This window comes from Xenopus tropicalis, chromosome 2 (assembly GCF_000004195.4).
Source record: "Xenopus tropicalis strain Nigerian chromosome 2, UCB_Xtro_10.0, whole genome shotgun sequence".
In the NCBI taxonomy this organism is placed as follows: domain Eukaryota; kingdom Metazoa; phylum Chordata; class Amphibia; order Anura; family Pipidae; genus Xenopus; species Xenopus tropicalis.
This window is the reverse complement of record NC_030678.2, coordinates 176281718-176308820: the sequence shown is the minus strand read 5'-3', so window position 1 is coordinate 176308820 and position 27103 is coordinate 176281718. Positions and strand designations below refer to the sequence as shown.

General features: G+C 42.7%; 3 protein-coding genes across 3 annotated transcripts; all 3 read left to right on the top strand.

Annotated features, from left to right (window-relative positions):
* The first annotated feature begins 2520 nt into the window (after positions 1-2520).
* On the top strand, positions 2521-3456 carry LOC101734061 (olfactory receptor 51I2). The gene has a single exon (XM_004912422.2). The coding sequence runs from the start codon at positions 2521-2523 to the stop codon at positions 3454-3456; it is 936 nt and encodes a 311-aa protein (XP_004912479.2).
* A 7671-nt stretch (positions 3457-11127) lies between these two features.
* or4a5 (olfactory receptor family 4 subfamily A member 5) lies at positions 11128-11733 on the top strand. The gene has a single exon (XM_012958274.2). It carries the CDS (start codon positions 11128-11130, stop codon positions 11731-11733), a length of 606 nt encoding a protein of 201 aa, XP_012813728.2.
* A 1819-nt stretch (positions 11734-13552) lies between these two features.
* On the top strand, positions 13553-22667 carry LOC100485506 (olfactory receptor 2G6). Its single transcript, XM_012958273.1, has 2 exons — positions 13553-13597; positions 21693-22667. Exons 1-2 carry the CDS (start codon positions 13553-13555, stop codon positions 22665-22667), a joined length of 1020 nt encoding a protein of 339 aa, XP_012813727.1.
* The last annotated feature ends 4436 nt before the right edge of the window (positions 22668-27103 follow it).

Below are 27103 nucleotides of genomic sequence, written 5' to 3'. Positions count from 1 at the left end.
CAACTATTTATTTTGACACAAGACTTTTCTTTTGCCGCCTGCGACTATTTATTTTGACCCCCGACTATTCTTTTGCCGCTGCGACTACTTTTTTTGACCCCCGACTATTCTGTTGCCGCCGCTACTATTTATTTTGACACGCGACTATTCTTTTGCCACCTGCGACTATTTATTTTGACGCAAGACTATTCTTTTGCCACCTGCGACTATTTATTTTGACGCAAGACTATTCTTTTGATGCCCGCGACTATTTATTTTGACGCAAGACTATTCTTTTGCCACCTGCGACTACTTTTTTTGACCCCCGACTATTCTGTTGCCGCCACTACTATTTATTTTGACACGCGACTATTCTGTTGCCGCCGCTACTATTTATTTTGACACGCAACTATTCTTTTGCCACCTGCGACTATTTATTTTGATGCAAGACTATTCTTTTGATGCCCGCGACTATTTATTTTGACACAAGACTATTCTTTTGCCACCTGCGACTACTTTTTTTGACCCCCGACTATTCTGTTGCCGCCGCTACTATTTATTTTGACACGCAACTATTCTTTTGCCACCTGCGACTATTTATTTTGACGCAAGACTATTCTTTTGATTCCCGCAACTATTTATTTTGACGCAAGACTATTCTTTTGCCACCTGCGACTACTTTTTTTGACCCCCGACTATTCTGTTGCCGCCACTACTATTTATTTTGACACGTGACTATTCTGTTGCCGCCGCTACTATTTATTTTGACACGCAACTATTCTTTTGCCACCTGCGACTATTTATTTTGATGCAAGACTATTCTTTTGATGCCCACGACTATTTATTTTGACACAAGACTATTCTTTTGCCACCTGCGACTATTTATTTTGACGCAAGACTATTCTTTTGATGCCCGCGACTATTTATTTTGACACAAGACTATTCTTTTGCCACCTGCGACTATTTATTTTGATGCAAGACTATTCTTTTGATGCCCACGACTATTTATTTTGACACAAGACTATTCTTTTGCCACCTGCAACTATTTATTTTGATGCAAGACTATTCTTTTGATGCCCACGACTATTTATTTTGACACAAGACTATTCTTTTGCCACCTGCAACTATTTATTTTGATGCAAGACTATTCTTTTGATGCCCACGACTATTTATTTTGACACAAGACTATTCTTTTGCCACCTGCGACTATTTATTTTGACGCAAGACTATTCTTTTGATGCCCGCGACTATTTATTTTGACGCAAGACTATTCTTTTGCCACCTGCGACTACTTTTTTTGACCCCCGACTATTCTGTTGCCGCCGCTACTATTTATTTTGACACGCAACTATTCTGTTGCCGCCGCTACTATTTATTTTGACGCAAGACTATTCTGTTGCCGCCGCTACTATTTATTTTGACGCAAGACTATTCTGTTGCCGCCGCTACTATTTATTTTGACGCAAGACTATTCTGTTGCCGCCACTACTATTTATTTTGACGCAAGACTATTCTGTTGCCGCCGCTACTATTTATTTTGACGCAAGACTATTCTTTTGATGCCCGCGACTATTTATTTTGACGCAAGACTATTCTGTTGCCGCCGCTACTATTTTTTCCCATGGAATTTAGTTGAGTTTTCACCTGATAAATAGTTTTCCTAAATTGAATTGCGTCTCAAATTGAACCTCGTCCATGAGTTTTCACGTGATAAACCTATTTCTCACTAACTGAATTTGCCCCATTGTTAGTTACAGGGAATCTAAAGACCAGTTTAGTGAGTTTATCACGTGAAAACTCATGGACGAGATTCAACTTGAGGAGAAAAAACTTTTCTCCAAATTCCCCTTCCAGTTTTTCCCCATGGACTTCAATAGTCTTCAACTTTGAGATAAGTTTTTCTAAATTGAATTGCATCTCAAATTGAATCTCATCCATGAGTTTTCATGTGATAAACCTATTTTTCACTAACTGAATCTGCCCCATTGTTAGTTACAGGGAATCTAAAGACCAGTTTAGTGAGTTTATCACGTGAAAACTCATGGACGAGATTCAATTTGAGGAGAAGAAACTTTTCTCCAAATTCACATCCAGTTTTTCCCCACGGACTTCAATAGAGTCTTCAACTTTGAGATAAGTTTTTCTAAATTGAATTGCATCTCAAATTGAATCTCATCCATGAGTTTTCACGTGATAAACCTATTTCTCACTAACTGAATCTGCCCAATTGTTAGTTACGGGGAATCTAAAGACCAGTTTAGTGAAAAAAAGTTATCTCTAGGTTTATCATGTAAAAATTCATGGACGAGATTCAACTTGAGGAGAAAAAACTTTTCTCCAAATTCACGTCCAGTTTTTCCCCACAGACTTCAATAGAGTCTTCAACTTGTCGATAAGTTTTTCTAAATTGAATTGCATCTCAAATTGAATCTCGTCTGAGAGTTTTCATTTGTTAAACCTTTCTATCTCTTTGTGCCAGCTATGAGCAATGTTCTTCTTAATTTTGATTAAATCTTTCTGCAGGAATTAAAATCGCCAATAATGCAAAATTCCTCAGACCCCCACCCAGCGTTTTTCACCCTGGGATACGGGCAGCTTACATCCATACGGTACTTCTACTGCCTATTGGTGTCGGTGGGATTCTTGCTGAACGTTGTGCCCAATAGTCTCATTATCGTCGCTGTGATTATACACAAAACATTACATGAACCAGTTTATATATTTATTAGCGCTTTGTGCTTAAATGGAATTTTGGAAAGTGTTTACTTTTACCCCGGTATTTTTGCCGCCTTGTTCTACAAAGTCCAGACAATCTCCTACTCGTTTTGCTTGCTGCAGGCATTTCTAGTACATCTCTATGGCTGCTTTGAGATGACCACACTAACGGCGATGGCGTTTGACCGCTACGTGTGCATCTGTAACCCTCTGAGATACAACAACATTATGCTCCTCTCAAATGTGTACAAGATACTCGCAGGCAGTTGGACTTATTCCATTGTAGCCTTTGGAACTCATGTGTTATTGACATATAGACTCCCTTTGTGTGGATCAGAAATATTAAAGATCTACTGTGATAACTGGTCAATAGTCAGACTTTCTTGCATTGATACCACCATCAATAACATCTATGGACTTTTTATTGTCTCTACATTTGTCTGTTTGCTCTTAATGTTAATAATGTACTCCTATATAGAGATACTCAGGGTTTGTGCAAGATCTTCCCAAGCTGTCATTGCTAAAGCCCTACAGACCTGCACTCCCCAGCTCATAACCACCTTCAACTTAATAACTGCTTCAGGTTTTGATATATTCCTCTATAGATATATCCCTACTATTGTTCCTTATGAGTTCCGTCTTTTCATGTCATTGGAATTCCTTGTGGTGTCTCCCATTCTGAATGCTTTTGTTTATGGGCTAAAAATGTCAGAGTTGAGAGCAAAGATATTTCAACCATTTAAATTCCAGGGGACACCTTAAACCTGGTCAAGAATGAAGTAACAGGGAGAATAGGCAGAAACTAATGTAGGGGGAGTAAAATGCTTCACCAAATACACCTTGGTCAACCAGACAATCCTGATCCCAACAACCATCCAGTTCATCACTGGTTAGACCACAGATCCCATTGTCATAGGGGAACCATAAGAGTTATGACATTTATGGAAGATGTTTAGCTCAAATAATGAAATAAAATCTTCAGTATAAATCAGACTCTGTGATTGTTCTATAGTTGAGCTGTGGTAACAAGTGGCTCTTGCTGAAAGTACTGAGAAGTGGTTAAATGATGGAATGTGGTGGGTATTGGCTCATATGGAAGGGCTGAACTTGACAAGCTAATGTCCTTTTCAACACAAACTTACTATGTGACTATGGCTTTAAAACAAAACCCCAACATCAGCTTCCAAAAGGTCCATGAAATCCCTGAAATAATTGTTTCTTTCCCTATTGGGTGCTATGTTTGTTTACGTATTTCTTTTAGGTGCCCCTAAACTACTGGCATCGTCTACTCAACTTATTTAAGATGTTTGGCTGGAAAGGCTTGAGGTTAAAGACATGACATATGTTTAGTTTTAGGTTAATAGAGCTCAGCAGACCTTACAAACCAAAATGGAGATCTTCTATGACTTCCAGTTGTATGTTGGAAAACTAAATGATTTTCTTATTAATTAGATATAAGAAAAAGGGGGTGAAAATGAACTTGTGAAATGGACCAGAGTTCTGGGCTGAGACTGAGTAATGCCATTGACTGCACTGGAAACTATATGAATTGATTAGTTGGCCACTAGTTGCCGGTCCGGCGCGCTCCCTTACCTTAGCTTGCGCCAGCAGGCAGATGCTCTCCTGTAATGGCCTGCACTTCCGGGTTCGCGCAGGTTACAGGAGACACTGCGTGACATGCGCAGTTGCGCGCATTGAAGCCTTAGGTGCCGTCTTGGCATAGGTTTTTGTCCACTTCCGTTCCCTTACTGTTTTGGCTCCAAAATCTGCCTATTTAAACCCCTTCCCTCAGTCCCTCTTTGCCCAAGCTGGCTTCTGGTTGTACCGGTTCCTGCTCACGCCTGTTTTGATTATTCTGGTTTTCGACTTCGGCTTGTTTCCTGACCACGTTCATCTCTGCCCGACTCGACCTCTTGCCTGTTTCCTGACGTTGTACCTGCCTGATCCTTGTCTGTACCTTGATTCGGTTATCTGTTCTCTGAAGTTTGTAGAGCCCCAGCTAGGACCGCAGCAGAAAGTTCTGGGGCCCCAAAAGGGCGTTGGTGAAGACCGGGACTAGTTGGGTGCCTCTGCTTACTAAAGGAGTCAGATTTTCTCCAGCGGTACCATCCACTGGCTCCCCCCTAACTAGTACGTTACAAAGAGTGAGTATGCAGAGAATATTAAAAGGCCTAGGGTGGAACTTTGAGGAACCTCAACGAAGTGAGATAAGGGAGAACATGATGCCCCATCACTGAACAAGTGATTACTCTTGCCAGTTAAGAGAGAACCAGGACAGGGCAGTGTCAGGAAGACCAAGACAAAGGAGGGACTGAAGGGGCTTTTCAATCAACCCGCAGTGCAACTTCTTCAGGGGGTCAATGTCATCAATTCACCCCTTGCCATGAGAGACTGCTGATTTACTACAGTGTCTAATTAATGGATAAATAAGAAAGGGTTTTGGTTGAAACTTGCGGTCATGTCAAAAAAGTCACGTGTCAGAAAAAGTTGCACATTAGCCACATTTTCACGAATTTTTCCCCTTTTAGCAATTGTTTTTCACGGTTTCCCAACTTTTTTGGCAAAGCGTAACGGGACAGATTCGCTCATCACTATTTCTGACCCGAGAAACTGTAAGGAAGGATATCTAGACGCCACAATATCGAAAAGTTTCCATCATGTCTAAAGGAAATGATGAATTACAGTTGTAGCACATTAGAAAGGGGCTTCTCTAACAATGTAGGGCAATGTCTATTCCAGGGGTCGGGAACCTTTTTGGCTGAGAGAGCCTTAAACAGCACATATTTTAAAATGTAATTCCATGAGAGCCATACAATATGTTTGGCCGCGGATGCTGCGGGGCAAGGTAGGGTAGGTCCCAAGGATGCTGGATACGTTGCGGAGGAGGGCGTGGCCTGCGCTCGGCGGATAGAAGACGTGTTCTAAGCCTTAGAACGTCTTCTATCCGCCAAGTGCAGGCCACGCCCCCCGTTATTTTTTTTTTTATTAAAGATTTGGCAGCGAGCCAGATTCAACAAGAAAAGTTCACCCAGCACACCCTTGCCTCCTCCAACAATTCTTACTCGGTGCGCAGCCCAGAGAGTCAGCACTCCCAGTGCAGTCCAGCAAAAAATAGTTGACCGGCACAACGAGTGTAACAAGTGTAATTAAACACGCAGGGGGCCAAGCCCGCTTGCATTACACTCGTTGGGCCGGTCAACTATTTTTTGCTGAGCGAGCCAGACGCAGCCATCAAAAGAGCCACATCTGGCTCCCGAGCTGTAGGTTCCCTACCCCTGGTCTATACTATTGTAGAGCTGAAATGCCTTAACTGCGATCTTACTCTGCAAATTCGGCAAAATTTTCATTTTTTGTGATCTTTTATGTGAAGCCATATGCTCAGAGTTCCCTCATCATTACTTACTATATTTATTTACCAGCAGGGCTGACTTCAGAAATCATATGGCCTTATAACCCATGCCCTGGCCATATGGCACTATGCGCCAAATGCTCCAGGTCTACCCCAAAGTCTGCCATTCTCACTACCATCTCACTCCAGTACACATTACTCCAGGCCACCCCACTGGTACTGGGCCCCTGACAGGACTCTCACTGTAGAAAATATAAATGATGTCCCTACATACTCTTGGAAGAAGGCCTAGTGTCTAGGCTTCCGTAGCTAAATGTTAAAGAGACAAGAGGAAGAAGATCCCTGCTCCATAAAGTTTATATCTAAACATGTGGGTGACTTACATCCAGTAGTTACATAGTTACATAGGGTCGAAAAAAGACCAGAGTCCATCATGTTCAACCCTTCCACCCAGCACCCACAACTAGGGATGTAGCGAACATCGCTAAAAATGTTCGCGAACCCGTTCGCGGACTTTCGCCAAAACTCCCGAATATTCGCGAACTTTGCGAACCCCATAGACTTCAATGGGAAGGCGAACTTTAAAACCTAGAAAAGCCATTTCTGGCCAGAAAACTGATTTTAAATTTGTTTAAAGGGAGCCACGCCCTGGACAGTGACATGCAGGAGGGGGATCAAGGGCAAAAATTTTACTTTGTAAAAAAAACGCCAAAAAAAAACGCAAAAAAAAAAACGGATTAGGATTACCCAATGGCACATACTACTAAATAAGTATATTTATATGAAAATGGTTTATTTAGATGAAGCTGGGTTTTACATATGAGCTGTTTATGGGATATATTATTATATAGTTTGGGGGTATATAATAAAATACTAGTAAGTAATTCTGCAGGGGATATTATTCGAAAAATAAAGTGGATATGATTGTGTTTATGCCCAGTACCCAACATAACCAACCCAGGTGCATTGTAGTAAATCAGCATTTTACCCCCAGGGGAATATATCCCATAATGTATCATCTCCATGCAGATCTGAAATATACGCTCTCAGCAGTTATTTGGCTGAAACTTTCCATCACTGTGATTGGTCCATTGCCCCCTGTGATTTGGAAATAGTATAAATACTCTCTCGATAAACACAGGAGAGAGCGCAGCCCGGTCTGCCTGCAGTCTCACGGTGAGTATGTCTGGGGTTTTTTTTTACCATCTGGCAGTTAGAGACTCAATGAGAATTTACATTTTTCTTCAAAAATATACATTTTTCTACCAATCATGGCTACTAGCAACCCAACGTTACTCAGTTGTTACTGGGCTACAAATCCCACAATAATGTAACATATAATGAAGCTTGGGGCATGCTGGGAGCTGTAGTCCAGCAACATCAGGGCTGTATTCTTAAAGCAATATTGCCCAATAAAACTTTCCCCCAAATCCCCACAGCCAGCGACTGCTTTAACATGCGAAAAATCCTCCAATGAGAATCCCAGCTGATGTGAGTAAATCCGGCTCCCTGTTCTCTGTTCCTGCAATTGGAGTTGGGAGCAATAAGCACAGTTTCCCAGCACTGAACAAGTCTGTCCCTTTATCCCCATGTCTGATTCCTGTGCCATATAATGAGGGGAGAAAATGCCATCATTATCTCTATATGTAAGGTACCAGCAAGGGGCCTGACACAGTGCTGGGAATCAGCATTCTCATTGGGCAGTTCTTTTGCATTTATAATCAACTTATTTATCAGTACAATTCTCATTGGGGAATTTCCTTGCATCTATAATGATGGTTTTTGGCAACTTCTATAGCAACACTAGGGGGCGCCGTGGGGCAGCATCATGGCCGGGTTTGTATCCCCTTTTGAATGAAAAACTTGAATGTCTCAAATTTTTTGAGTTTAACGAGCTCTAAAAACTTTAAAAAAAACTTGAGTTTGAGAATATAACACGACTTTGCCTAGGACTCTCATTGACTTCTATAAAAACTCTGAAGCGAATTTTTATATTCAAGTTTTTGGGTTTTTCTTTGCACTTTATAAATACCAGACATTCAAGTTTTCAAACTTAAATTCAAGCTTTTTAAGTTCCAAAATTTTACAAAACTACACGGTGGCCCCAATCATTTTATGACATATTAGGGCCCTAAGGACTTCATGACTCAGTGTGGCACAAGCACCCCATGCTACATTTTGCCCCTCGGCATCTCTAATCCCCCACTGGGAATCTACCCATAAGCCAAAGTGCATAGTGCATACCAGCAGTAGCACCAGTGCCCCAACATGGCTGCCAGCTGCTTTGCACATGATTATAACTGCTCCTTGTATAAAATGAGATGCAACTGTCAGTCCAAAAAAATTTACACCCTTTATACCCCATTCAGTTCTCTATACTGTCTCTGCTGAAATCAGTTGCACTTATTTACTTGTATTTGATCACTCAGCGCTTCCCGCTGCCCATACTGCTTTGCCCTATGCACCCCCCCCCTCAGCTTTTTGACTACCCCCCTCCGTCTGGGTCCTGCCATTCCTATTCAGTGTTTCTGCCCCCTCCCTCCACTTTCATTGGTGTAAATCTTTCCTCAAGCACCTTCATACTCTAGACTTTTTTATCATCCTATCAAGCCCCCTTTCTCCGGCTCTGTTCCCCCCTACACCCTCCTCCCTCAGATTCCCAGGAGGGTTTGTCTGGTCATAGACAAAAGTGCACAATAAAGTTCCCCATAGAGGGTCGGACTGGGACACCAGGAAAATACCAAGCGGGCCCCAGCGGCACAGACCCGACCCTATCGCCGCTTCTTCTGGCCTCCGATTTCCTCCCCTGACGCATTTCACATACACGTGTTCAGGGGAAGACATTGGGCATGGGCCCCTGCGGGGGGTGGTTAGGGGTGCGCGGCGGGGGCCCCTGCCGGAGGAGGCACCTTGGGGGGTGAAGGGCCCCTGAGGCGGTAGCCCCGGTGGGCCCTGTCCAACTCTGTCCCCACTCGCTGCTCTTTTCTTTTCGAGAGGGAGCGCCAGTTTCTGCACCACATTCACCATCTCGAGAGACAAGAGTGTGGTGTAACAGTAAAAAGAGCAGCGAGTGGGGAACTTTAGAACTTAAAAAAGTGGAGCAAAGCAGGACATTTAAAAATTAATCCTGGACAGCACAACGGGGTGAAAAAATTGGGATTGTCCTGTGCAAAGCTGGACAGTTGGGAGGCAGGAGAATATCCAAGCGATGGAGATCTGAACCCTCCATAAACCATCCAACTGCTCCACAGTTCCAATAACCAGATGACGAAAACCTTGATAACTGAGAATCTGCCACCCAGGGTTTGCTTACAGGGGTCAAATAAGTCAGGGCTGCGTCAAAAGAAGATGACTTCTTTTGGCCAATTAAAAAAAGTCACGGGCTGCTTTAAAAAAGTTGCAGTCACATCGAAAGAATCGATACCTATGTGGCCGGACCATGACTTCTTTTCACGTGACCACAACTTATTTGACGGGAGGCATGGAATGGATTTGCCATGAAATTCTGCATTGTGGTATGACAAAAATTTGCAGGGTGAGGAAAAAGTCACAGTCACATCCAGTCTCAGGGGCCCACCAAAAACCTTAGACCCTAGGTGCTCTTTACAAACTATTTTTCCTCCTTTCCTCACCCACCCTTTTTATTCTCCTAGTCTCTTTTATTTACATGCTAGCATCTATTTTTCCCCTTTGTTCCCATTCAAAAATAGGGAATGACCATGAAGTAGGCCAAATGGTCAGGAGCAGAAGGGCTAGCATCTATTTCTCCCCTTTGTTCCCATTCAATAGGGAATGACCATGAAGTAGGCCAAATGGTCAGGAGCAGGGGGACTAGCATCTATTTCTCCCCTTTCTTCCCATTCAAAAATAGGGAATGACCATGAAGTAGGCCAAATGGTCAGGAGCAGGAGGGCTAGCATCTATTTCTCCCTTTTGTTCCCATTCAAAAATAGGGAATGACCATGAAGTAGGCCAAATGGCCAGGAGCAGAAGGGCTAGCATCTATTTCTCCTCTTTGTTCCCATTCAAAAATAGGGAATGACCATGAAGTAGGCCAAATGGCCAGGAGCAGAAGGGCTAGCATCTATTTCTCCCCTTTGTTCCCATTCAGAAATAGGGAATGACCATGAAGTAGGCCAAATGGTCAGGAGCAGAAGGGCTAGCATCTATTTCTCCCCTTTGTTCCCATTCAAAAATAGGGAATGACCATGAAATAGACCAAATGGTCAGGAGCAGGAGGGCTAGCATCTATTTCTCCCCTTTGTTCTTATTCAAAAATAGGGAATGACCATGAAATAGACCAAATGGTCAGTAGCAGAAGGGCTAGCATCTATTTCTCCCTTTTGTTCTTATTCCAAAATAGGGAATGACCATGAAGTAGGCCAAATGGTCAGGAGCAGGAGGGCCCACTGACACCTGGGCCCACTGGGAGTTTTTCTGGTGTCCTGGTGGGCCAGTCTGACACTGGTGGCATCAATAAAAGTTGTGATTGTGTCAAAAAAGTCATGTCTGCAAACTTTTCAACAGTTGGGCAAATTTTTCGGTGAAGCAAAACGGGACAGATTCGCTCATTGCTAAATATTCCCTTCAGAACAGGAGACACTATCTACGCTATCTTACCATCTATACTGGGATAATATAGTCAAGCAATTTTTTCTTATTTCAATGTGTTTTGCCAGAACTTCCAAATTGTCTAATACAAATGCCTCTTTCTGCAGGAACCAAAATCGCCAATAATGCAAAATTCCTCAGACCCCCACCCAGCATTTCTCACCCTGGGATACGGGCAGCTTACATCCATACGGTACTTCTACTGCCTATTGGTGTCGGTGGGATTCTTGCTGAACGTTGTGTCCAATAGTCTCATTGTCGTCTCTGTGATTATACACAAAACATTACATGAACCGGTTTATATATTTATTAGCGCTTTGTGCTTAAATGGAATTTTTGAAAGTATGTACTTTTACCCCAGTATTTTTGCCGCCTTGCTCTACAAAGTCCAGACAATCTCCTACTCGTTTTGCTTGCTGCAGGCATTTCTAATCCATCTCTATGGCTGCTTTGAGATGACCACTCTATCGGCGATGGCATTTGACCGCTACGTGTGCATCTGTAACCCTCTGAGATACAACACCATCATGTCCCACTCAACTGTGTACAAGATACTCGCGGGCAGTTGGACTTATTCCATTGTAGCCTTTGGTACTCACATACTATTGACCTATAGACTCCCTTTGTGCGGAGCAGAAATATTAAAGATCTACTGTGACAACTGGTCAATAGTCAGACTTTCTTGCATTGACACCACCATCAATAATGTTTTTGGACTTTTTATTGTCACTACATTTGTCTGTATGCTCCTAATGTTGATAATGTACTCATATTTTGAGATTCTCAGGGTTTGTGCAAGATCTTCCCAAGCTGTTATTGCTAAAGCCCTACAGACCTGCACTCCCCAGCTCATAACCACCTTCAACTTTGTGGCAGGTTCTCTTTTTGACATTTTCCTCTATAGATATATCCCTACTATTGTTCCTTATGAGTTTCGCCTGTTCATGTCATTGGAATTCCTTGTGGTGTCTCCCATTCTGAATGCCTTAGCGTATGGGCTAAAAATGTCAGAGTTGAGAGCAAAAATATTCCAGCCGTTTAATCTCAAGAGATTTGCAGGGAACACCTTGAGTGTGTAGAGCTCAGGCACGGAGCAGTAGGGAGAATAGGTGGAAACTATCCTGAAAAAGTAACTTGCTCCACCAAATGCAGCTTGGTCAACAAGGTCTTTGACCTCAACAACCACCCAGTTCATCATTGGTTAGACCACAAATCCCACAGTCATAGGGGAACCCATGTACCAAGATCATATAATAGTTTAGAGTAGGGGGGTGGTTTACCAACATTCAAATTCATATTTTTGGTTTAAAAACTCCAATTTTTGGTATTTATTGAGTGTAAAAGCTTGGGAATAAAGTTGCAGAGAACTTCAGGAAGTCTCCATAAGGGCCTGCTTGGCCTGGAGTCAGGACCAAGGAGGGATCTAAAATATAAGTAGCCCAACAGTCCAGAAACGAAATACCAGAAGAGTTACTCAGTCTCAAAAACATATTCAAGGCAGCAAAAAGGATGGTCAGAAACAGACAGGAAGGTCAAATACTGGTAGATCAATCAGAAGAAGCAATTAACAGCGCACCTAGGAGCTGACTTAGAAAGTCCCATTCTTGGGCATTGAACCTGGGTCCTTGGTGTGTATTCATTCCATAGTTCTAGACCTGGGAGGTCCTAACACAGATGTGGGCTACCCGGTTTAGATGCTCGCAGCCGAGCATTTTTGAGGAGTCATCTGAACATCTAAACAAATGACCAATAAACCCCATGAAATGTGGATTTTGTAAGAGTTTCTATCGGCTGATTTGGGTTATAACTTAAAATGGGAAAAAGTTTTTTACTTTGTATGCTAGTTTTTGTATTTCCTTTACGTGTTCCACATTAAAGTCTTCCATCCGCTTAGATGTATTTGTTTTTAGTTGTAAAGGCGCAAGGTAGAACCATAAGGGGCCGTCAGAAGAAGGTCTCGCCTGTTGAATTAATCTGGGGGTTCCCAGATCTCTGAAACCAACCTGGGAACTAGACTACAGGGCGTAGGTGCTAACTACCCTTACCAATTTTTCACAACAAAAAAATGTATGCAACTAATTTGGAAAGCCCTACTTCTCCCAAATGCGCCAATACCAAACAGGGTCGGACTGGGGGGTGCAGGGCCCACTGGCCCTGTAGGGATTTAAAGCCATGGGTGCCATTTAACCCTATGGGTCCCTACATTGTATCAAACACAGATACACCCCCTACAAAGGACTGATTTGGGGTGGTGTGGCCTCAGGTGATTTGGTTGAAAAAAATTGAAATACTTTGGCAAAAGTAAAAGTCCGGAGTAAGAATCAAAGTTGAGAAAGGCGGCAAGCTAAAGCCAAAATTCAAAGAGTTAAGAGACCTGCTGTATGCAGCGGTCTCCCTTCCAAGTACTAACCAAGATACCAATCAAGATCAGGTTCATTTGGGCCACAAAGACTTGGTTGAAAGATTTAGAAATACTTTGATAAAGTGTAAAAGTCCGGAGAAAGAATCAAAGTTGAGAAAGGCGGCAAGCTAAAGCCAAAAGGGCCATGACCAAATTCATAGAGTTAAGAGACCTGCTGTACATAGCGGTCTCCCCTCCAAGTACTAACCAAGGCCAGCCCTGCTTAGCTTTCAAGATCTATCAAGATCAGGTTTAACTGGGCCACAGGTGACTGGTTGAAATTTTTTAAAATACTTTGGCAAAGTGTAAAAGTCCGGAGAAAGAATCAAAGTTGAGAAAGGTGGCAAGCTAAAGCCAAAAGGGCCATGATAACATTCAAAGAGTTAAGAGACCAACTTGGATCCCAAGTGATCTGGGGCACCTTAGCTGCATTTACCACACATCTGGCCCCGCCCTTGTTCTGCCCCTCCCCCACTGCACCCCCTGCTTTAAACAATATGAGTGGACTCGGGGTGCAGTTTCTGTGCATTTCAGTCAGGCAGGTAAGTTCAGCTTTGGGTGCAAATGACTGACAGTGGGAGAGGGACCTGGTACTGCAGGAGACTGGGGTTTGGGTCTGAAATCAGGGAGACTCCCAGCAAATACAGGGGAGTAAACATGTCTGTGTACCTTGTGCTATAAGGGGGCTTCAGTTGCATTAGTGGGGGGGTATAAAAGCAGAGCAGGCAGTAACCCTCGGGGCAGTGGTTTATTGATTCTGTCACATTACTGGCTGCATTCAGCTGCAACTGGTTTGCTGGCACGGGTGCTTGGCAGCCAAAACACATTGTTGCTAGTTGCGGCACCCATGCAGTTGGTCTGCTTTATATTATCAGGTACTAAATCTGGCTGCAGTCTGTGCCGCTCCACTAAATACCTGCAGTCGAGACTCATTTTTATAGTGATACTGAGTAACAAATGGGGGGGGGGGGGGATATTTTACAAACAATCGTTTTGTCCCTGGCAGGTAAAGAAGCAGAGGGACCTGATGTACCTGATCCAATCGGCACAGAACTTTACCCTGTAATGTGGGTCAGTTAGAAAGAATAGGAGTTACATTCTCTCAGAGCAGCACTAGGGGGCGCAATACAGCAGCATAAAGCAAAGGAGAGAAGAATGGAAATCAGTGTAAAATATACACAACCCATATACTGAGAAACCTCTCTCTATCTGTCTCTCTCTTTCTGTCTGTCTGTCTGTCTCAAATCAAATGAGCTTTATTGGCAGGACCAAATACATTTAGCATTGCCAAAGCAGGTATAGGGTGTAATGGGTGGGGTTAGGGGGTCAGTATATGGCAATGGGGGGGTTTAAGGGGTGGGGTTATGGGGTCAGTATATGGGGACAGGGGAAAGTCCTCGCAGTCTATGGCAGTCAGTTGCGTTAAAAAAAACCGTGCGATTCACTACAGTATTATTGTCTGCGTTAATTAGCGCGCAACCACATGCGTTAATTCGAACACCGAAATAACACTAACGCATAATTCACAAATACATATGAAGCGTTAGATGAGCTAAATATCGCATTAATCTGTGTGAAAATTAACCCCTACTTGGGGCAGGCGGTAATTATAGAAAAGTACAGTTAATGAGTTTTTGGCAACACAATAAGGACTTTGCAGTGTTATTCAGTCTGTGTTGGCCCCAGAGTGACGCAGCCGCCAGTTTGTAGGGAAATGGGCATTTTTAATACAGTAATTTTCCGCAAATATTGGCGTGTATGGCTAACATGGCGTGCGTTTATTCACACAGCTATTTATACGTGGCGACTATTTATACGTGGGCGACTATTTATACGTGGCGACTATTTATACGTGGCGACTATTTATACGTGGGCGACTATTTATACGTGGGCGACTATTTATACGTGGCGACTATTTATACGTGGCGACTATTTATATGCGGGCGACTATTTATACGCGGGCGACTATTTATACGCGGGCGACTATTTATACGCGGGCGACTATTTATACGCGGGCGACTATTTATACGCGGGCGACTATTTATACGTGGCGACTATTTATACGTGGCGACTATTTATACGTGGCGACTATTTATACGTGGGCGACTATTTATACGTGGCGACTATTTATACGTGGCGACTATTTATACGTGGCGACTATTTATACGCGGGCGACTATTTATACGCGGGCGACTATTTATACGCGGGCGACTATTTATACGTGGTGACTATTTATACGCGGGCGACTATTTATACGTGGTGACTATTTATATGCGGTGCGTTGATTAGCGAATGTACCATCAAATACCGCGCGAAAATAGTCTTTGCGACTAAAATAACGCATGCAGTATTGCGTGTAAATTAATGCAATGATGCTTTTGGTGAATCGTGTGTTAAATCACAAAAATTTTTACCGCATGCTATAAATAGCGCACATTTTAATGCACTTTAGTGAATCGGCCCTTATGCCTGATACCCTTGTCACTACTGCGGTCACTATGGGCCAGGGCTACACAGCTTATCTGCCCATGTATGGGGCACCCCCCTACCCAACCGATATCTGGCCTAAACTTGAGTAGATTTCGATTGGGCAGGTTTGATTTTCTGATCAGATCAAGGACCATATCATAATGTTGATGTGGTCCTCGGCCTGCTGGTGCCTATGGCCACTGGTTTAATTCAATTGTTTGGCCCTAGGGAATCGAATTAGCCTGATATCCCCCACCTTAGGTGCGCGTATTGGGAGAAGATCTTACAGTGTATGGCCACCCTAAGGCAGCAGAGCCTGTAAGGAGAACACTCCCTCCTGTCCCTCCTGGTTGGAGCAAAGAAGCTGCTCTTCTAAATCTGATCTGATTCCCTTTCCTAGAAACTACTATAACATATATGCACCAGCTAATCCTCATTCTAGGGGTCCCCACTTTCCGACTTCACTAAGGGTGATGGTTTCCCTCAGGCCCGAAGACTTCTGGGCCGTGTAGCTCCCAGGCACATCCAAACAGATGAAGTGCTGAAGGCCAAAATGGAAGATCCCGCCCCCCAACCAAACACTATATTATATTGTGGCAGGAAGTGGTCATAATCTATAGGCCAATAATACACAGATATGTAAATCTGATAATAGATACAAGGGCATCTGCCTAGCAACAGAGAAATAAGCAAGTGGTAGGGTCCAAAGCCACAGGGGATGTTAACCCCATAAGTCCCTATACCCCATAGAACAGAATGGGGTTTGGCTGCTCAAGGCACAAATATTGATTGAAATTTTCCCGGACAACCTGGAAAGTGTTGGTAAATACGATTGTTAAATCTGACCTGACTCCATTTGGATTCTCCCATTCCAACATTAAAAGGGTGGTTTACCTTTAAGTTAACTTAAAAAATGGTTCATTCTAAGCAACTTTTCAATTGGTCTTCATTTTTTTATAGTTTTTTTTAAGTATTTGCTTTCTTCTTCTGCCTCTCTCCAGCTTTCAAATGGGGGTCACTGACCCCAACATCCAAAATACAAATGCTCTATAAGGCTACAGTTGTAAAGTAAAGTCATTGCTACTTTTTAACACTCATTTTTATATTAGAGCCGTCTCCTATTTGCATTCCAGCCCCCTCATTTAAATCGGTGCCTGGTTGCTAAGGTCATTTGCACCCTGGAAACCAAATTGCTGCTGGAGAGCTGCTGAGTATAAAGCTCAATAACTCAAAAACCACAAATAATAAAAAATGAAAACCAATTACAAATTTTCACAGAATAAACCTCTCTACATTATGCTAAAAAGTAATATAAAGGTGCACTATCCCTTTAAGAAATGTCCCCTCCCCCACCCCAGCAGACTGCCTTGAAATAACTAATCCTGCTCTGAAGGACTCAATCATCTTGCTGTCCTCATTCCAGGGTTGGACTGGGCCACCGGGACACTGGGAAAAAACCTGGTGGGCCCCGGTGGCCCAGACCCGATCCCTGTTGCCCCTCCCCTGCCCGCACTTGCCCCTCCCCTGATGCAACCAGGGGAGGGCGTCGGCCAGTGACTGGGGCCCCTGTTGTGGGACATGACTGATGGGGGCACCTTGGCCGGCAGCCCCAGTGGGCCCTTCACCCCCCATTCCGACCCTGCCTCCTTCCCTTCTACGAATCCCGCCCCCTGGAATGAACTTTTTGGAGAGAAAATATCCCCCCATTTTGACATGGGCTCATCCAGTTGGATCTTGCACAAAGGGGACATAAACATTGACCTGCCTGAGAGAAATATAAATGTAGAATATGAGAGTCTGACTGTGCTTGTTGGGACCAGGTCTCCACCCCCTTAGGCTCACTGAGGGATCAGACTCCTCCTCCCTTACCTTATTCCATGGTGAAGTGATGGATTCTGGGACTTCAAGTCCTTCTACTTTCCATTTCTGGGACGCGGAGGGACTTGAAGCCCCAGAATTTTAGTGGTTGAGTAAATATATAAAATCCTCAAAACATTTATAGTGATTTCCCTTCTTCTTCTGCCTCTTTGCAGCTTTCAAATGGGGGTCACTGACCCCGGCAGCCAAACCCTATTGCTCTGTGAGGCTCCAGTTTTATTGTTATTGTTACTTTTTATTCCTTATCTTTCTTTTCAGCCCCTCCCCTATTCATATTCCTGTCTCTCACCCAAACCACTCCCTGGTTACTAAGGTAACTTGGACCCTAGCAACCAAAAACCTATTGCTCTGTGATGCTCCAGTTTTATTGTTATTGTTACTTTTTATTCCTTATCTTTCTTTTCAGCCCCTCCCCTATTCATATTCCTGTCTCTCACCCAAACCACTCCCTGGTTACTAAGGTAACTTGGACCCTAGCAACCAAAAACCTATTGCTCTGTGATGCTCCAGTTTTATTGTTATTGTTACTTTTTATTCCCTATCTTTCTATTCAGCCCCTCCCCTATTCATATTCCCGTCTCTCATTCAAACCACTAACTGGTTACTAAGGGAATTTGGACCCTAGAAACTCTTTCCTGCTCTCAAATGGGGGTCACTGACCCCGGCAGCCAAACCCTATTGCTCTGTGAGGCTCCAGTTTTATTGTTATTGTTACTTTTTATTCCTTATCTTTCTATTCAGCCCCTCCCCTATTCATATATCACTTTCTCATTCAAGCCAATGTCTGGTCGCTAAGGTAATTTGAACCCTAGCAACCAGATAGCTTCTGAAACTCCAAACTGCAGAGCTGCTGAACAAAAAATTAAATAATTACAAAACTACAAATAATAAAAAATGAAGACCAATTGCAAATTGTCTCAGAATATCACTCTCTACATCATACTAACAGTTAAATCAAAGGTGAAATTCCCCTTTATGTTACCTATGACCTCTGGTTGAGATACCCTAGTGCCTCTTGCAGAGTTAACCCATTAGAAGTATTTCCTGGTACAACTTGACCTATTATATTCCAGTCATGTGACCATAGCTCATTCTGATCATTGGTCAGAAATAACTCTCCTATATCCCAACCCTATAGATTAGATGGACTTAAATAAATAATTAGTGATGTGAATTTCCCCTGTACAGCAGTTAGAATTCCGTGAATGGAAGGAGCTGGAACGTTTATATATATATTTCCTTATGTGAGTAGGAAAACAATTGTGTCTATATTTAAATGAAAAGCTTTCCGTATTAGTGTAATGAATAAACCATGGCTGGGAAAGTGATGCCAATTCCCCCCTAGAACTGTATAACCTGCTTTATTCCTCTCACTATCAGAGCAATGGGGAGTCCTCTCAAAGGGTTAGTTCCCTTTTAAATTAACTATTAATATAATAATAATAAGGGGTAATTATATCTTAGTTGGGATCAAGTACAGGTACTGTTTTATTATTACAGAGAAAAGGGAATCATTTAACCATGAAATAAACCCAATAGGGCTGTTCTGCCCCCAATAAGGGGTAATTATATCTTAGTTGGGATCAAGTACAGGTACTGTTTTATTATTACAGAGAAAAGGGAATCATTTAACCATTAAATAAACCCAATAGGGCTGTTCTGCCCCAATAAGGGGTAATTATATCTTAGTTGGGATCAAGTACAGGTACTGTTTTATTATTACAGAGAAAAGGGAATCATTTAACCATGAAATAAACCCAATAGGGCTGTTCTGCCCCAATAAGGGGTAATTATATCTTAGTTGGGATCAAGTACAGGTACTCTTTTATTATTACAGAGAAAAGGGAATCATTTAACCATGAAATAAACCCAATAGGGCTGTTCTGCCCCAATAAGGGGTAATTATATCTTAGTTGGGATCAAGTACAGGTACTGTTTTATTATTACAGAGAAAAGGGAATCATTTAACCATGAAATAAACCCAATAGGGCTGTTCTGCCCCCAATAAGGGGTAATTATATCTTAGTTGGGATCAAGTACAGGTACTGTTTTATTATTACAGAGAAAAGGGAATCATTTAACCATTAAATAAACCCAATAGGGCTGTTCTGCCCCCAATAAGGGGTAATTATATCTTAGTTGGGATCAAGTACAGGTACTGTTTTATTATTACAGAGAAAAGGGAATCATTTAACCATGAAATAAACCCAATAGGGCTGTTCTGCCCCAATAAGGGGTAATTATATCTTAGTTGGGATCAAGTACAGGTACTGTTTTATTATTACAGAGAAAAGGGAATCATTTAACCATGAAATAAACCCAATAGGGCTGTTCTGCCCCAATAAGGGGTAATTATATCTTAGTTGGGATCAAGTACAGGTACTGTTTTATTATTACAGAGAAAAGGGAATCATTTAACCATTAAATAAACCCAATAGGGCTGTTCTGCCCCAATAAGGGGTAATTATATCTTAGTTGGGATCAAGTACAGGTACTGTTTTATTATTACAGAGAAAAGGGAATCATTTAACCATTAAATAAACCCAATAGGGCTGTTCTGCCCCAATAAGGGGTAATTATATCTTAGTTGGGATCAAGTACAGGTACTGTTTTATTATTACAGAGAAAAGGGAATCATTTAACCATTAAATAAACCCAATAGGGCTGTTCTGCCCCAATAAGGGGTAATTATATCTTAGTTGGGATCAAGTACAGGTACTGTTTTATTATTACAGAGAAAAGGGAATCATTTAACCATTAAATAAACCCAATAGGGCTGTTCTGCCCCAATAAGGGGTAATTATATCTTAGTTGGGATCAAGTACAGGTACTGTTTTATTATTACAGAGAAAAGGGAATCATTTAACCATTAAATAAACCCAATAGGGCTGTTCTGCCCCAATAAGGGGTAATTATATCTTAGTTGAGATCAAGTACAGGTACTGTTTTATTATTACAGAGAAAAGGGAATCATTTAACCATGAAATAAACCCAATAGGGCTGTTCTGCCCCAATAAGGGGTAATTATATCTTAGTTGGGATCAAGTACAGGTACTGTTTTATTATTACAGGGAAAAAGGCAAAATTATTTGATTAAAATGGAGTCTATAGGAGATGGGCTTTCCGTAAGGATAAGGGGTCCCATTCCTTTACATTGTTTAGGGGGTATAGTTTCCTTTTAATGAGATTATATTCGCATGAAATATATTCCACATACAATTAATAAATATTCCATGGACAATAAGGAATATTACATCAGGGAATACACATTTTTTGACCTTGTTTTTGCATTTTTTTTCTAATTTATGACTATAATTATCTTTCTCCAAATGCATTAATTAGCCTTAATGACTTACAAGCTGAGAACTGGGTTTTGTCTCAAGGGGACCAAGCTCCATGGGTATATAATGCTCTCGGGTCGGAATGTGCCATTGGCACCCAAGCGGGAGGTGAGAGATGTGCAGATTATATGTACATAGGGGGTGATGGGAAGAGACAGTCTCGCAATGTAAGGTAAGAACAAGTCTTAATAACAATGTACATTCTGCAATTTTACCCTGATTGGGACAAAAAAAATCTTTGCAGCATTTATTACCCATTCTGCTATATAATTAATAAGTTAGTTAAATTTAAAGGGGATACAAACCCTGCTGCCCAGCGCGGCTCAACCCAACGTTACTCAGTTGTTACTGGGCTACAAATCCCACAATAATGTAACATATAATGAAGCTTGGGGCATGCTGGGAGCTGTAGTCCAGCAACATCAGGGCTGTATTCTTAAAGCAATATTGCCCAATAAAACTTTCCCCCAAATCCCCACAGCCAGCGACTGCTTTAACATGCGAAAAATCCTCCAATGAGAATCCCAGCTGATGTGAGTAAATCCGGCTCCCTGTTCTCTGTTCCTGCAATTGGAGTTGGGAGCAATAAGCACAGTTTCCCAGCACTGAACAAGTCTGTCCCTTTATCCCCATGTCTGATTCCTGTGCCATATAATGACGGGAAAATGCCATCATTATCTCTATATGTAAGGTACCAGCAAGGGGCCTGACACAGTGCTGGGAATCAGCATTCTCATTGGGCAGTTCTTTTGCATTTATAATCAACTTATTTATCAGTACAATTCTCATTGGGGAATTTCCTTGCATCTATAATGATGTTTTGGCAACTTCTATAGCAACACTAGGGGGCGCCGTGGGGCAGCATCATGGCTGGGTTTATATCCCCTTTAATAACTATTGTTAAACCAAGACATTACTTTACCAATCCTGTTTTCTTCTGTCCTTTCAGGAAACACAAGGAGAGGATACAATGCAGAATTCTACTCCTCACCCCGCGGTGTTACTGTTGGGCTTTGGTGAAATGACATCAGTGAAATATCTATACTGTTCCCTCATTCTCATTGGCTACTCGGTCATAATTCTGTTAAACAGCGCTGTTATCGCCGTTACCGTATTGCACGAGACGCTACAGAGGCCGATGTACATTTTCATTTCTGCCTTTTGTATAAATGGCCTGTATGGCAGCACCGCTTTCTTCCCCAGCGTCTTCATAAACCTTTTTAAAGAGGCCCAAACCATTTCCTATGGCGCTTGCATTCTGCAGGACTTTGCTGTCAATACCTATGGGGGGTCGGAGATGACTCTTCTGGCGGTGATGGCGTTTGATCGCTATGTCAGTATCTGCCACCCCCTGAGGTATAACAGTATCATGTCCCTACCGACCGTATTCAGACTCATTGGCGCGGCCTGGTTGTATCCATTTATCTTGGTTTCCATTCTGGTTCTGTTGACCGTTCGGCTTCCTCTGTGTGATTGGGTCATTCTAAAGATCTACTGCGACAACTGGTCGGTGGTGAGACTCTCCTGTGTTGATACGTCCACCAACAATGCCTATGGGATTCTGTGCACCGTGGCAATACTGGTGGTGATGCCAATCCTGATAGTCATCTCTTACATTGCCATTTTGAGAGTCTGTGCCAAGTCTTCAAAGGATTTCCAGGCCAAAGCCTTGCAGACCTGCGCTCCTCATCTTCTCGCCATCGCCACCTATCTTGTTGACGTCCTGTTTGAGATATTTCTCTACCGATACTCCCCTACGTCCCTCCCTCCTGCGCTGAGGGTCTTCATGTCGATACATTTCCTGGTGGTGCCTCCGCTTCTTAATCCTCTGATCTATGGTTTGAAAATAAGAGAACTTAGAGTAAAAATAAATAAACTTCTTCAGAAACAGTCTATTCCTCTTCGGGAGCCAAAGCACCCTTGAAAAGGGTGTAGAAATGTAGGTCCATTGTAAGAGTCACAAAAGTGTCGGGCTGGAAACCCAAGGGGCCCACCAGAAAACCTTAGAACATAGGCCCACTCTCCAAACTATTTTTCCACCCTTTGCTCAATCAACCTCTTTATTTACATTCTAGTATCCATTCTTCCATCTGTTCCCACTCAGAAATAGGGAATGACCATGAAGTAGGCCAAATGGTCAGGAGCAGAAGGGCTAGCATCTATTTCTCCCCTTAGTTCCCATTCAAAAATAGGGAATGACCATGAAGTAGGCCAAATGGTCGGGAGCAGAAGGGCTAGCATCTATTTCTCCCCTTTGTTCCCATTCAAAAATAGGGAATGACCATGAAGTAGGCCAAATGGTCAGGAGCAGAAGGTCTAGTATCTATTTCTCCCCTTTGTTCCCATTCCAAAATAGGGAATGACCATGAAGTAGGCCAAATGGTCGGGAACAGAAGGGCTAGCATCAATTTCTCCCCTTTGTTCCCATTCCAAAATAGGGAATGACCATGAAGTAGGTCAAATGGTCTGGAGCAGAAGGGCTAGCATCTATTTCTCCCCTTTGTTCCCATTCAAAAATAGGGAATGACCATGAAGTAGGCCAAATGGTTGGGAACAGAAGGGCTAGCATCTATTTCTCCCCTTTGTTCCCATTCAAAAATAGGGAATGACCATGAAGTAGGCCAAATGGTCTGGAGCAGAAGGGGCTAGCATCAATTTCTCTCCTTTGTTCCCATTCAAAATAGGGAATGACCATGAAGTAGGTCAAATGGTCAGGAGCAGAAGGGCTGTAGAAATGTAGGTACATTGTAAGAGTCACAAAAGTGTCGGGCTGGAAACCCAAGGGGCCCACCAGAAAACCTTAGAACATAGGCCCACTCTCCAAACTATTTTTCCACCCTTTGCTCAATCAACCTCTTTATTTACATTCTAGTATCCATTCTTCCATCTATTTCTCCCCTTTGTTCCCACTCAGAAATAGGGAATGACCATGAAGTAGGCCAAATGGTCAGGAGCAGAAGGGCTAGCATCTATTTCTCCCCTTAGTTCCCATTCAAAAATAGGGAATGACCATGAAGTAGGCCAAATGGTCGGGAGCAGAAGGGCTAGCATCTATTTCTCCCCTTTGTTCCCATTCAAAAATAGGGAATGACCATGAAGTAGGCCAAATGGTCAGGAGCAGAAGGTCTAGTATCTATTTCTCCCCTTTGTTCCCATTCCAAAATAGGGAATGACCATGAAGTAGGCCAAATGGTCGGGAACAGAAGGGCTAGCATCAATTTCTCCCCTTTGTTCCCATTCCAAAATAGGGAATGACCATGAAGTAGGTCAAATGGTCTGGAGCAGAAGGGCTAGCATCTATTTCTCCCCTTTGTTCCCATTCAAAAATAGGGAATGACCATGAAGTAGGCCAAATGGTTGGGAACAGAAGGGCTAGCATCTATTTCTCCCCTTTGTTCCCATTCAAAAATAGGGAATGACCATGAAGTAGGCCAAATGGTCTGGAGCAGAAGGGCTAGCATCAATTTCTCTCCTTTGTTCCCATTCAAAAATAGGGAATGACCATGAAGTAGGTCAAATGGTCAGGAGCAGAAGGGCTGTAGAAATGTAGGTACATTGTAAGAGTCACAAAAGTGTCGGGCTGGAAACCCAAGGGGCCCACCAGAAAACCTTAGAACATAGGCCCACTCTCCAAACTATTTTTCCACCCTTTGCTCAATCAACCTCTTTATTTACATTCTAGTATCCATTCTTCCATCTATTTCTCCCCTTTGTTCCCACTCAGAAATAGGGAATGACCATGAAGTAGGCCAAATGGTCAGGAGCAGAAGGGCTAGCATCTATTTCTCCCCTTAGTTCCCATTCAAAAATAGGGAATGACCATGAAGTAGGCCAAATGGTCGGGAGCAGAAGGGCTAGCATCTATTTCTCCCCTTTGTTCCCATTCAAAAATAGGGAATGACCATGAAGTAGGCCAAATGGTCAGGAGCAGAAGGTCTAGTATCTATTTCTCCCCTTTGTTCCCATTCCAAAATAGGGAATGACCATGAAGTAGGCCAAATGGTCGGGAACAGAAGGGCTAGCATCAATTTCTCCCCTTTGTTCCCATTCCAAAATAGGGAATGACCATGAAGTAGGTCAAATGGTCTGGAGCAGAAGGGCTAGCATCTATTTCTCCCCTTTGTTCCCATTCAAAAATAGGGAATGACCATGAAGTAGGCCAAATGGTTGGGAACAGAAGGGCTAGCATCTATTTCTCCCCTTTGTTCCCATTCAAAAATAGGGAATGACCATGAAGTAGGCCAAATGGTCTGGAGCAGAAGGGCTAGCATCAATTTCTCTCCTTTGTTCCCATTCAAAAATAGGGAATGACCATGAAGTAGGTCAAATGGTCAGGAGCAGAAGGGCTAGCATCAATTTCTCTCCTTTGTTCCCATTCAAAAATAGGGAATGACCATGAAGTAGGCCAAATGGTCAATAGCAGAAGGGCTAGCATCTATTTCTCCCCTTTGTTCCCATTCAAAAATAGGGAATGACCATGAAGTAGGCCAAATGGTCAGGAGCAGGAGGGCCCACTGACAAATGGGCCCACCAGGAGTTTGTCTAGTATCCTGGTGGGCCAGTCCAACACTGTTTGGAAAGACAGATTAACTCAAAAAAGAGGAAATTTGGTGGTTGGGTGTTTTAACCTGAGCCCCTACTTGGTTTTGGGGCAACTGGAATGGAATCATTAATATGTATTAATAATGTATAAAATTTGCCCTGGTTGTATTGGGGAAGGACCCATCATGAAATGCAGTCTAATAGCGATGAAGATCTCAAGGATCTCTAATTATTCATTCGTTTATCTATCTTTTTTTTTTCATTTCCTGGAGCAAATAGATTTCTTATTGGGTCTAGAAAAGCAACTGTTCAGTAGGCTTTTAGGACCACCCTTTCTATTTAACCAGTAATTTTGTGAGACTGTCAGGGAGACATTTAAACATAAACTTCAGAGTAAATTACAGACCTCAAGAGAAATCAAGAGCTGCCCGAGTGTTGGAGACCATATTCCCACCAGGAGCCACAAGAACTAACTGCATAGGGCACTCACATCCCACCAACCAACAGACAGTATGGAACACCCCAATAACAAGATCCTACAATTGATCTCAACACAGTTTGGGGTATTTATTCTGGACCCATAGTTGTGACATTGCATTTCATGTATTATATTCAGAGCTCATTTATTATATTGATTTGCCTACTCCCAGTTGTACATTGATTTCCTACCAACTATGGACAGATATGTGATTTCAGAGGTAGGTGGGGATAAGAAATAGAACTAGTTGAAGGCTAGAGAGAGAGAGAGATAGAGAGATATCGACTGCTGGCCACAGTTAGTAGAGATGGCTGTTCAAACTCACAGTGTTATCTCAACACCATCTTGTACAATGATCTTCAGCCTTGACCAATTGGGCATTTTATTGATTTCAGTATAGGCCTCAGAATGTTGCAGAACAAACCACAATTTGATTAAGTCTTGATGAGATATTGATCAGACTGTGGATATACATTGATCTGTGGATATATTCTGTGGTCCATAACTCTGTATAGGTCCATGTGCTTTGATCTTTGGCTTTATGGCTGGATGTTTGGATCAGTCCAGTTTGGCAAAAATTAGCCAAAGATCTTCTTGTCCGATGAGTTGGTCAAACCAACAAGTCTTCTTGTATATGGCTCACTCTAAACCAGGGGTCCCCAACTTTTTTTACCCATGAGCAATGGTTAACTATAATAAAGTTCGGGAGCAACACAAGCATAAAACAAGTTCCTAGGGGGTGCCCAATAAGGGCTATGATTGGTTATTTGGTAGCCCAATGTGGACTGGCAGACTACAGGAGGCTCTCTTTGGCAGTCTTTAGGCCTCCAAAACTTGACTCCAGGTCAGAAATTCAAAAATAAGCCCCTGCTTTGAGGCCACTGGGAGCAACATCCAAGGGGATGGGGAGCAACATGTTGCCCCTGAGCCACTGGTTGGGGATCACTGCTCTAAACCATTGATATCTTATCTATGCCCCGAACTAAAAAAAAAAAATAACAATTATTATAAGTACGGGTCAGTTTCCAGCTGTGTAAAAAATTCAGCAGCTGAAACCTGTCAAGCTTCTTTAGAAGTCAATGGGGAATGGAAGCAAGCTCATGGGTGCAAGAAGTTGCAAAGCAGCCTGGGAGCCATCAACAGGAAAAGGAAGCTGGAAAGCCTGGCAGAGGAAGCCAGGAGGGGGAAGAAAGAAGGCTTCAGAGGGCTGGGCGCCCAACAAGAAGATGTCCTACAGGGAAGGCAGATCCTGGAGAACCTGGAGAGACAGAGATCCTGTGAGGAGTCCTAACTGGAGGAACAACTAATGGCAGTGGGATCCCCAACTGAGTATCTAGAAG